The 12,638-nt window shown below is 45.6% G+C and overlaps 1 protein-coding gene across 4 annotated transcripts in view; it reads left to right on the forward strand.

Annotated features, from left to right (window-relative positions):
- The window catches only part of LOC106566626 (transmembrane and coiled-coil domains protein 1), a 109,711-nt gene that overhangs the window by 20,655 nt on the left and 76,418 nt on the right, over positions 1 to 12,638 (forward strand). For 3 of the 4 annotated variants that reach the window (XM_014134826.2, XM_014134825.2, XM_014134828.2), the window contains 2 exons: positions 10,178 to 10,225; positions 11,459 to 11,778. In XM_014134826.2, coding sequence (XP_013990301.1) covers positions 10,219 to 10,225; positions 11,459 to 11,778 — 327 coding nt within the window. In that variant the 5' untranslated portion in view covers positions 10,178 to 10,218. Of the gene's footprint in view, positions 1 to 6,176; positions 6,271 to 10,177; positions 10,226 to 11,458; positions 11,779 to 12,638 lie in introns of those variants that run through there. The other variant, XM_014134829.2, reaches the window with a different exon arrangement.

Genomic DNA, 12,638 nt, shown 5'->3' on the forward strand with positions numbered 1-12,638 from the left:
GGAGGACGTCGTCCCCACAGTGACCGTACGTACATATCCCAACCAGAAGCCATGGATTACAGGCAACATCCACACCAAGCTATAGGCTAGAGATGCCGCTTTCAAGGAGCGGGGCACTAATCTGGACGCTTATAAGAAATCCTGCTATGCCCTCAAACAAACCATCAAAAAGGCAAAGTGTCAATACAAGACTAAGATTGAATCTTACTACACCAGCTCTGATGTTCGTCGGATGTGGCAGACCTTGCATACTACGGACTACAAAGGGGAACCCAGCCATGAGCTTCCCAGTGACACGAGTCTACCAGGCAAGAGAAATGCCTTTTATGCTCGCTTCGAGGCGAGCAACAAGGAAGCATGCATGAGAGCATCAGCTGTTCCGATGTGAGCAAGACCTTTAAACAGGTCAACATTCACAAAGCCGCGAGGCCAGATGGATTACGAGTGCGTGTACTCAGAGCATGCCTGGACCAACTGGCAAGTGTCTTCACTGACATTTTCAACCTCTCTCTGACCGAGTCTGTAATACCCACATGTTTCAAGCAGACCACCATAGTCCTTGTGCCCAAAAATGTGAAGTTAACCTGCCTAAATGACTACTGCCCCTTAGCACTCCCGTCGGTAGCCATGAAGTGCTTTGAAAGGCTGGTCATGGCTCACATCAGCACCATCATCCCGGAAACCCTAGACCCACTCCAATTCGCATACCGCTCCAACAGATCCACAAATGACACAATCTCAATCGCACTCCATACTGCCCTTTCCCACCTTGACAAAAGGAACACCTATGTGAGAATACTGTTCATTGACTACAACTCAGCGTTCAACACCATGGTGCCCACAAAGCTCATCACTAAGCTAAGGACCCTGGGACTAAACACCTCCCTCTGCAACTGGATCTTGGACTTCCTGACGGACCGCCCCCAGGTGGTAAGGGTAGGCAACAACGCATCTGCCACGCTGATCCTCAACACTGGGGCCCCTCAGGGGTGCATGCTTAGTCCCCTCCTGTACTCCCTGTTCACCCACGACTGCGTGGCCAAGTATGACTCCAACACCATCATTAAGTTTGCTGATGACACAACAGTGGTAGGTCTGATCACCGACAATGATGAGACAGCCTATAGGGAGGAGGTCAAAGACCTGTCAGTGTGGGGCCAGGCCAACAACCTCTCCCTCAATGTGAGCAAGACAAAGGAGATTGTGGACTACAGGAAAAGGAGGGCCGAACAGGCCCCCATTTACATCGATGGGACTGAAGTGAAGCAAGTCGATAGTTTGAAGTTCCTTAGTGTCCACAACACCAACAAACTGTCATGGTCCATACACACCAAGACGGTTGTGAAGAGGGCAACACAACACCTTCACCCCTCAGGAGACTGAAACGATTTGGCATGGATCTCCAGATCCTCAAAAAGTTATACAGCTGCACAATCGAGAGCATCCTGATCGGTTGCATCACCACCTGGTATGGAAACTGCTTGGCATCTGACCGTAAGGTGCTACAGAGGGTAATGCCCAATACATCACTGGGGCCAAGCTTCCTGCCATTCAGGACCTATATACCAGGTGGTGTCAGAGGAAGGCCCAAAAAATTGTCAAAGATTCCAGTCACCCAAGTCATAGACTGTTCTCTCTGCTACCGCATGGCAAGCGGTACCGGAGCGCCAAGTCTAGGTCCCCCCCTTTGTTTTTACTCTGCTGCTACTTGCTGTTTATCATCTATGCATCGTCACTTTCTCTCTACCTACATGCGCAAATTACCTCGATTAATCTGTACCCCCGCACATTTACTCAGTACCGGTGCCCCCTGTATATAGCCTTGTTATTATGTAATTCTACAGGGTTACATTTTATTTTAACTTAATTTTATTTAGAAAATATTTTCTACATTATTTTCTTGCACTGCACTTGCACTGTCAGTTAAGGGCTTGTAAGTAAGCATTTCACTAAGGTTTCACTGTTGTATTCAGCGTATGTGACAAGTAAAATATGATTTGATTTGAAAATTATGTACAGTTGAAGTCGGAAGTTTACATACACTTAGGTTGAAGTCATTAACTCGTTTTTCAACCACTCTACAAATGTCTTCTTAACAAACTATGGTTTTGGCAAGTCGGTTAGGACATCTACTTTGTGCATGACACAAGTAATTTTTCCAACAATTGTTTACAGATTATTTCACTTATAATTCACTGCATCACAATTCCAGTGGGTCAGAAGTTTACATACACTAAGTTGACTGTGGCTTTAAACAGCTTGGAAAATTCCAGAAAATGTCATGGCTTTATAAGCTTCTGATAGGCAAATTGACATAATTTGAGTCAATTGGAGGTGTACCTGTGGATGTATTTCAAGGCCTACCTTCAAACTCAGTGCCTCTTTGCTTGACATCATGGGAAAATAAAAAAAAATCTGCCAAGACGTCAGAAAAAAAAATTGTAGACCTCCACAAGTCTGGCTCATCCTTGGGAACAATTTCAAAACGCCTGAAGGTACCACGTTCATCTGTACAAACATTAGTACGCAAGTATAAACACCATGGGACCACGCAGCCGTCAAAGTGCTCAGGAAGGAGACACGTTCCGTCTCCTAGAGATAAATGTACTTTGATGCAAAAAGTGCAAATCAATCTCAGAACAACAGCAAAGGACCTTGTGAAGATGCTGGAGGAAACGGGTACAAAGGATCTATATCCACAGTAAAACGAGTCCTATATCGACATAACCTGAAATGCCGCTCAGCAAGGAAGAAGCCACTGCTCCAAAACCACAATAAAAAAGCCAGACTACGGGTTGGCAGCTGCACATGGGGACAAAGATTGTACTTTTTGGAGAAATGTCCTCTGGTCTGATGAAACAAAAATAGAACTGTTTGGCCATAATGACCATCCCGTTTTTCCTCCAAACATAGCGGAGGCTTGCAAGCCGAAGAACACCATCCCAACCGTGAAGCACGGGTATGGCCGCATCATATTGTGGGGGTGCTTTGCTGCAGGAGGGACTGGTGGACTTCACAAAATGGATGGCGTCATGAGGAGGAAAATGATGTGGATATCTTGAAGCAACATCTCAAGACATCAGTCAGGAAGTTAAAGCTTGGTCGCAAATGGGTCTTCCAAATGGACAATGACCCCAAGCATACTTCCAAAGTTGTGGCAAAATGGCTTAAGGACAACAAAGTCAAGGTATTGGAGTGGCCATCACAAAACCCTGACCTCAATCCTATAGAAAATTATTTGGCAGAACTGAATAAGCGTGTGCAAGCAAGGAGGCCTACAAACCTGACTCAGTTACACCAGTTCTGTCAGGAGGAATGGGCCAAAATTCACCCAACTTATTGTGGGAAGCTTGTGGAAGGCTACCCTAAACGTTTGACCCAAGTTAAACAATTTAAAGGCAATGCTACCAAATAGTAATTGTGTATGTAAACTTCTGACCCACTGGGAATGTGATGCAAGAAATAAAAGCTGAAATATTCATTTTCTCTACTACTATTCTGACATTTCACATTCTTAAAATAAAGTGGTGATCCTAACTGACCTAAGACAGGGAATTTTCACTGGGATTAAATGTCAGGAATTGTGGAAAAACTGACTTTAAATGTATTTGGCTAAGGTGTATGTAAATTTCCAACTTCAACTGTAGTTATCACCATGCTTGAAATTAAAAAGGGTGGTGCTCATTGATGTGTTGCATTTGCCCCAAACATAACACTTTGTTTTCAGGACATAAAGTAAATTTCTTAGCCAAATTTTTGCACTGTTACTTTAGTGCCTTGTTTCAAACAGGATGTTATGTTTTAGAATATTTATTTTCTGTACAGGCTTCCTTCTTTTTGCTCTGTCAATTAGGTTAGTATTGTGTATTAACTACGCTGTTGTTGATCCATCCTCTCCGGCAACTGAGTTAGAAAGGATGCCTATATCCTTTTAGTGAATGTGTGTATTTAATAAATGTATAACTTCACTATGCTCAAAGGGATATTCAATGTCTGTGTTTTTGTGTGTTTTTCTCCAATAGGTGCGCTTCTTTGCGAGGCATTGGAAAACCTCCCTGGTCTTTGTGGTTGAATCCGTTTTTGAAATTCACTGCTTGACTGAGGGAACTTACAATTATCTGTATGTGTTGGTTACAGAGATGAGGTAGTCATTCAAAAATCCTATTAAACACTATTGCGCACAGAGTCCATGCAAATTATTATGTGCCTTGTTAAGCATATTTTTTACTCCTGAACTTATTTAGGCTTGCCTTAACAAAGGGGTTGAATAGTTATTGACTCAAGACATTTCAGCTTTTCATATTTAATTCATTTGTAAACATTTCTAAAAACATAATTCCACTTTGACATTATGGGGTATTGTGTGTAAGTCGGCCAGTGACACAAAATCTAAATTTCATTTTAAATTCAGGATGTAACACAACAAAATGTGGAAAAAGCCAAGGTGTATTTTCTGAAGCCACTGTATCAGCTCTAAACTCTCAGGTTAAAACCAGTGTAGCTAGAACACTCTCTGGTCTATTGGCTGCTTTTAATCCTGCTGAGACACACAAACACACCACGCACATCCAGCAATTCTAGCACTTATCACACTTTCTGCAGCTTGTGTGAGGCATCCCCTCAGTGTCAAAACTGACGGTCTCAACTGTTCCTTTCTCTTACCTCGCTCTCTCTATTTTCTGCTTTCTCTTTATCTCCTGCTCTCTCTCTGCTGCTCTCTCTCTGACCTTCTCCCCCCCCCACACACACACACAACATAAACAGATACAATAACGATTGTTCATGCTTCCTGTGCTGTCATGGGGCTGCAGAATGAGATGTGCTCCATTATCAGTCAGAGAGCACACACACTCTATCACTCCCTGTCTGTCTCTCTCTCTCTGAAAAGCATCACTGCCAGAACTCTCTGGCCTAATTCCTCTTTTATTGATGTGTGTGTGTGTGTGTGTCAGTGAAAGAAACAGGGCACAAAGGCCAGAGATAGGGCTCTGTGTTTCTCTAAGCAGAACAAAGGGGAGCCTGTTCCATGTGAACTGTATGGGCCTGTTTAAGGCTACTGGGATCTCTTTGGATTGAATCTATAGGTTCAACAATGACCAACAGTATGTGTGCCTCAGTGCAACAACTAAGGGTCCAGATTGACCAACCAAAAGACAGCTGAACTACTTAGCCTAACTGGGTTAGGATGGACATTTTTTAATTCAGTTAATGGAACACTCTAAATAGTAGACACAATATTGCTGCCAAATCAATCAAATTGTAGTTGTTACACGCTTCATAAACAACTGGTGTAGACTAACAGTGAAATGCTTACTTACGGGCCCTTCCCAAAAAATAATAAAAATAATAATAATAACACAAGGAATAACTAGACAATGAATCATGATAATTTGACTATATACACAGTGTACCAGTACCGAGTCGATGTGCAGCGGTATGGGGTAATTGAGGTAGATATGTACATACAGGTAGGGATAAAGTGACAGGATCGATAATAAACAGTAGCAGCAGCGTATGTTATGATTCAAAAGAGTTAGTGTTAAAAGTGTCAATGCAGAAGGCCATTGAGTCCACATACAGTATCATGGTCATAGAACCGAGGCTGTCACGGTTAACAGTCTGAGTAACGGTTGACGACAAGTCAAACTTACATAACCAGCAGTGATCCTATCAATGTTTCTTTTTTTAAGTGAATTTATTTATTAGATTTGAACCAGGCTTACAGTGAGATGGCATGCCTGTCTGCCTGGTCAGCAAGGCTGAGCTGACTCCATCTCTTCATCTGGATTTAGTTGGCCGTGCGGAGACAATGGTATCAGCAACAGGAAGACTGACATGGCCAATGAATGGACTGACCTGCAGTTAGAGCACAGGTCGTGTGTGTGTGTGTGTGTGTGTGTCAGGGGCTTCCAGAAGGGCCAATGTCCTCGTGGTCGTTACTGTTTCACTTTTGACTGGGCCACAGTGATTCTGAGAAATGTGCTGACTCATCATGGCTGCACTGCCAACACAGGCTCTGACACCTGTTGTCTGTTTAATCATCAATGTGTGTGGGTGTGTGTCGTATAGGCCTATGTGAATGATTTGTGCCGTAGTGGATGTATCATGTGTTGGCTGTAGCCTCTAGTTTACCAAGTCCCTTTCTGTGACTCCAGCAGCACCTGCTCTGAGGGTCAGGGTCAGACCAGGATAGAACAGAGCAGCACTGTCATGTCACTCAACGGTCCATCTGGCGAGTGATGCGCACATTTCATTTGATTTTGTAATAGGGTAAGTCCATTGGAATTCAATCACTTTATGACCGCACCCTTTTTGATTTGAACAAAACCTTCAATACATATTTTCCCATTGTAGAAGTGCAAAAACATTCAAGAGGTAAAGGGGCTCAAAGTTGACCCATTTTGCATACCCCACCATACTATGAGACGTCCATATCTTCATCACTGGAAAATATTAACGCTTGAGTTTATCATTTAAAAGCTTACCAACAGGTTTGCTTAACTGTTTTATAATTTCTTGAAAAAAGTAATATAATTTATTTTATTCTGTAACGTCAATTATCAGAAAATGCAGAAACTCAAGATTTTTTCATATTCGCATATATTTGTAGCTTAGACTTCATTTTACATGATCTGAGGTTTTTGTATTGAGAGACGGGGGGTCCGCTTGCACGGTGAAGACCAGATAAAAATTCCACCTCTTTCTCCAAAACAGAAAATACACACTGGGTTGCTGTGTGAATGTCAGGGTTGCTGTGTGAATGTCAGGGTTGCTGTGTGAATGTGTCCGTGTGAATGTGGCTGCGTGAATGTGGCAGTGTGGCTGCGTGAATGTGGCAGTGTGGCTGCGTGAATGTGGCTGCGTGGCTGCGTGAATGTGGCTGCGTGGCTGCGTGAATGTGGCTGCGTGAATGTGACAGTGTGAATGTGTCAGTGTCGCTGCGTGAGTGTGGCTGCGTGAGTGTGTCAGTGTGGCTGTGTATGTCAGTGTTGGTGTGTGAATATTGACAGTGTGAATGTGACAGTGTGGCTGTGTGAGTGTGGCTGTGTTGGTGTGTGAATGTCAGTGTGGCTGTGTGAATATTGACAGTGTGTTCAGTGTTGGTGTGGGAAAACCAGTGTGGCTGTGTGAATGTGGCTACGTGAGTGTGAATGTGACAGTGTGGCTGTGTGAATGTGACAGTGTGGCTGTGTGAATGTGACAGTGTGGCTGTAGTGTGCGTCACTGTGCCGTATGCTGCTCTCTCCTCTCTCTGGGCCCTTTGTGAAACTGAACAGCTGACTGTGCTAACTGGCTTTGACGTGGGCCCAGATTTTCACTGCTGCATTTGTGTAGATTGCATTCTCTGTCTCTCTCTCTGTCTGTCTGTGTTTGTGTGCCCTGCGTTGTTGTGTATGTGTGATATAGTAGACTCTTATGACTGTGCAGCTGCTGGAATTTATACTGAACAAAAATATAAACTCAACTTGTAAAGTGTTGGTCCCATGTTTCATGAACTGAAATGAAAGATTCCAGAAATGTTCCACATGCACAAAAAGCTTATTTATCTCAAATTTTGACCACAAATTTGTTTATATCCCTGTTAGTGAGCATTTCTCCTTTGCCAAGATAATCCATCCACCTGACGGGCGTGGCATATCAAGAAGCTGATTAAACAGAATGCTCATTACATAGGTGAACCTTGTGCCTGGGACAATAAAAGGCGACTCTAAAATGTGCCGTTTTGTCACAACAAAATACACTGCTCAAAAAAATAAAGGGAACACTTAAACAACACAATGTAACTCCAAGTCAATCACACTTCTGTGAAATCAAACTGTCCACTTAGGAAGCAACACTGATTGACAATACATTTCACATGCTGTTGTGCAAATGGAATAGACAACAGGTGGAAATTATAGGCAATTATCAAGACACCCCCAATAAAGGAGTGGTTCTGCAGGTGGGGACCACAGACCACTTCTCAGTTGTTATGCTTCCTGGCTGATGTTGTGGTCACTTTTGAATGCTGGCGGTGCTTTCACTCTAGTGGTAGCATGAGACGGAGTCTACAACCCACACAAGTGGCTCAGGTAGTGCAGCTCATCCAGGATGGCACATCAATGTGAGCTGTGGCAAGAAGGTTTGCTGTGTCTGTCAGCGTAGTGTCCAGAGCATGGAGGCGCTACCAGGAGACAGGCCAGTACATCATGGGACGTGGAGGAGGCCGTAGGAGGGCAAAAACCCAGCAGCAGGACCGCTACCTCCGCCTTTGTGCAAGGAGGAGCAGGAGAAGCACTGCCAGAGCCCTGCAAAATGACCTCCAGCAGGCCACAAATGTGCATGTGTCTGCTCAAACGGTCAGAAACAGACTCCATGAGGGTGGTATGAGGGGCCGACGTCCACAGGTGGGGGTTGTGCTTACAGCCCAACACCGTGCAGGACGTTTGGCATTTGCCAGAGAACACCAAGATTGCCAAATTCGCCACTTGCGCCCTGTGCTCTTCACAGATGAAAGCAGGTTCACACTGAGCACATGTGACAGACGTGACAGAGTCTGGAGACGCTGTGGAGAACGTTCTGCTGCCTGCAACATCCTCCAGCATGACCGGTTTGGCGGTGGCATTTCTTTGGGGGGACGCACAGCCCTCCATGTGCTCGCCAGAGGTAGCCTGACTGCCATTAGGTACTGAGATGAGATCCTCAGACCCCTTGTGAGACCATATGCTGGTGCGGTTGGCCCTGGGTTCCTCCTAATGCAAGACAACGCTAGACCTCATGTGGCTGGAGTGTGTCAGCAGTTCCTGCAAGAGGAAGGCATTGATGCTATGGACTGGCCCGCCCGTTCCCCAGACCTGAATCCAATTGAGCACATCTGGGACGACATGTCTCGCTCCATCCACCAACGCCACGTTGCACCACAGACTGTCCAGGAGTTGGCGGATGCTTTAGTCCAGGTCTGGGAGGAGATCCCTCAGGAGACCATCCGCCACCTCATCAGGAGCATGCCCAGGCATTGTAGGGAGGTCATACAGGCACGTGGAGGCCACACACACTACTGAGCCTCATTTTGACTTGTTTTAAGGACATTACATCAAAGTTGGATCAGCCTGTAGTGTGGTTTTCCACTTTAATTTTGAGTGTGACTCCAAATCCAGACCTCCATGGGTTGATAAATTGGATTTTAATAGATTTTTTTTTTGTGTGATTTTGTCGTCAGCACATTCAACTATGTAAAGAAAAAAGTATTTAAGATTATTTCTTTCATTCAGATCTAGGATGTGTTGTTTAAGTGTTCCCTTTATTTTTTTGAGCAGTATACCACAGATTGACTGCAAGAATGTCCACCAGAGCTGTTGCCAGAGAATTGAATTTTAATTTCTCTACCATCATCGTTTTAGAGAATTTGGCAGTATGTCCAACCGGCCTCACAACTTCAGATCACGCCAGCCCAGGACCTCCACATCCAGTTTCTTCATCTGCTGGATCGTCTGAGGGGGTGCCGAGGAGTATTTATATCTGTAAAAAGCCAATAGCCTGCTGGGCTTGGCTCCCCCATGGATACGCCCATGCCTGTGAAATCCATAGATTAGGGCCAAATTAATTGATTTAAATTGACTGATTTCCTTATGAACTGTAACTCAGTAAAATAGTTGAAATTGTTGCGTGTTGCGTTTTATATTTTTGTTCAGTATAGTTTGTATGTTTAACAGTCACTCCCCAGACCTCAGAATGTTCTTGACTTTGCCTTGTTTACCTACCCTCAGTGCCAATAGTCACTGTGTTTGACAAGCTGCCTTCTCTTCACACCAGGGATGTGTGTCTAATGCCATTACTGTCGCTCCTCAGCCTCATAGGAATTCATGTGGGTCGGGTTTGTTTGGGCTGTTGCAGGTTAGGTGAGTTTGTATAGTGAGCCTGTGTTGCTATGGGTTGTTGATTTTTTTGAGGAAGTCATTCTCTCCAGACACCACTGTCACAGTAAGCAGAAGGATCTGTTTAGTGACGCCAAATTACCTCTTAGAGAGTCCAACAGCACACAGCCCACACACACATACACACCCACACACGCAATACACACCCACACACGCAATACTTGGGTGTGATATTTGATTGTATATAGATTAAGTAGATGTTTATTAGTCTCTATCCCTCTGTCTCCCTCTCTCTCTCTCTCTCTCTCTCTCTCTCTCTACAGGTGATCTTGGACACTGAGTCAGGCTAGGCAGCTTTGGGCTGATGTTAGGTGGGTCTTTTGACTTATTTCTCTCTTTTGTTTCTTTCTCCTATCCCCTTCCCCTAACTAACCCATAGCCTGTGTGTGTGTGTCTGTGGTGTTAATAGAAGTTGTCCCCTATATCTGGCCCAGGGTCAAGTCCACAGGCAACTTCAAGCATTGTCTGTTCTAGAACAGCTTCTTCCTGTGTACTTCCTTTTGTCCGTCCCTTATTTCCACCCACCTCATAACCCATTTCCTCTCTTTCTGTGGTAGACTACTAGACGAGCATCATCTTTGAGCTGATTGGCAGATTCATGCACCCTTATGGACTCCCATTGCTCGCCGCTGGACTTTGACCTCTCCTGTCCCACCCCATCCTGTCCTGTCTGACAGAGAGTGAACCCAAAAACAAACACCCTACTTTAAATTGAACTAGGCAAGTCAGTTAAGAACAAATTCTTATTTACAATGACGGCCTACCGGGGAACAGTGGGTTAACTCCGTTGTTCAAGGGCAGAATGACAGATTTTTACCTTGTCAGCTCGGGGATTCGATCCAGCAACCTTTTGGTTACTGGCCCAACGCTCTAACCACTAGGCTACCTGTTTCCCCAAATCTACCCTACTCTATCCTATCCTACCTTACTTTACCCTACTATACACAACTCTATCCTACTCTACCCTACTCCGCTCTACCCTACTCCACCCTACCCTACTCCACCCTACCCTACTCCACTCCACCCTACTCTACTCTACTCTACCCTACCCTACTCTACCCTACCCTACTCTACCCGACTCTACTAAATCTAGTTAGAACGCTTAGCAAGACAAGAAGTTAATTACTGTACTCTCCTGTCCCAGTCCCACCTGTCTGACAAAGAGAGCGTAAACTATAACAACTCTCTATTCTACTCATAAGTTACCAATCCCCCTATCCTATCTCCCAACCACTCTAGTCCAGACCACCCCCAATACAGACTCCCCTGTCCCAGCCCTATTCCCCTGTCTATGAGAGTGCTGCATCCTCATATGCAGCGAGGGGGTAGTGAGAGGCACCCAGGGGAGTCAGGGCGTAGAGGGGCGAAGACCTCAAGAGTTGTTCCTCTCACTCAGACCACCACGCCCTCTCCAAAATTACCCAGAATGCCCGGGAGAGCATTGGCATCCTGGGCCAGGGTCTGAAGCAGCTGTTCCAGCAGTAACGCAGACGCGTTGTCCTGACTTTGACCCCCCCCCCCTGGTGTTCTCCTTGCTCCCCCAGCTGGTCAGGGTGCCGGCCCTGTGGGCACCATGAGGCGAGGGACCAGCCTGCAGAGCCGGCGCAGTAAGGGGGCAGGGGGAAACGGGACAGGGGCCGGAGTAGGGGGGGGAGACCGGGACCCCCCTCTGAGAGGCAGCCCCCAGGCCCCCCAGCGCCGGCCTACCTACGATGCACAGCAACATTCCGGCCGCCCACGCTCCTCCTCCACCACGGACAACACCACACCAAGTAGCCCTTCCCTTGGTTACCACCCTGGATACGCGACGCCAGGCGACGTGGTGCTATCGTCAGGATACCAGTCCACGGAGGAGACAGACAGGGTGAGTGATGTCAGCTGTCAATCATATGAGGGTCTTCTTTGGTCAGGGTTTATGGTCATGTTTTGTCTGGTAATGGATATGATACAATCCTGTCGTACTCAGGTGGTCTGCATCATCCAACAGGCTTGCTCTTAGATATTGAGGAGAGCTTAAGCTCTGTGTTTGGAGTATGACACATGTATGACACATAATGTTTCTGTCCAGTAATGCTCCTGAGCACAGGCAGTGTTAATCCAGCTCAGGTCAGAGGTACATACACGCAAAAACTTGCGCCTACTCAGATCAGTCAGAAACAGGTATTCCTGAGTCCCAGCTACCCAAAGACTGTATTGGCACCCTTGATGGCCAAAGAGCTCTATTTTCAAGTCCTCCAACAAATGTAAACACCTGGAGCTTGCTAAAGGGTATTGCCACTTGGATTGGAACCAGTGCTATGGTCAGAGGACATGAAAATAGAGCTCTTTGGCCACGCACACCAGTGGTGGGGTTTGTGTCAAAAGAAAGATGTAAATGTAGAAAATAACCCCATACCCCGTGTACAGTAATTAACCCCGTGTGATGAGGAAGAGCTAGTGCTGAATGTTCTAGAAACTCTGGCCATCACCATAATGTATCAAGGAGAGCTCCTGGTGTTGTATGAATGAATGAGAATGTCTGTCATTCTGTGGGAATAGGAAGTGCTTGGCATGCTACGCAAGATGTGTGTGTTGTCCTTCTTTTCAGTATGTCTGTATGTTCTCTGAGAGAGGGGATGCTAGTCCATCTGTGGTAAGAGATGCATTGAGATGTGGTGGATATCTGTACCAGACACTGCTATCACCACACACACACACACACACAGCCTGGGGGACAGACGGTGT

Source organism: Salmo salar, chromosome ssa13 (assembly GCF_905237065.1).
Source record: "Salmo salar chromosome ssa13, Ssal_v3.1, whole genome shotgun sequence".
Classification (NCBI taxonomy): domain Eukaryota; kingdom Metazoa; phylum Chordata; class Actinopteri; order Salmoniformes; family Salmonidae; genus Salmo; species Salmo salar.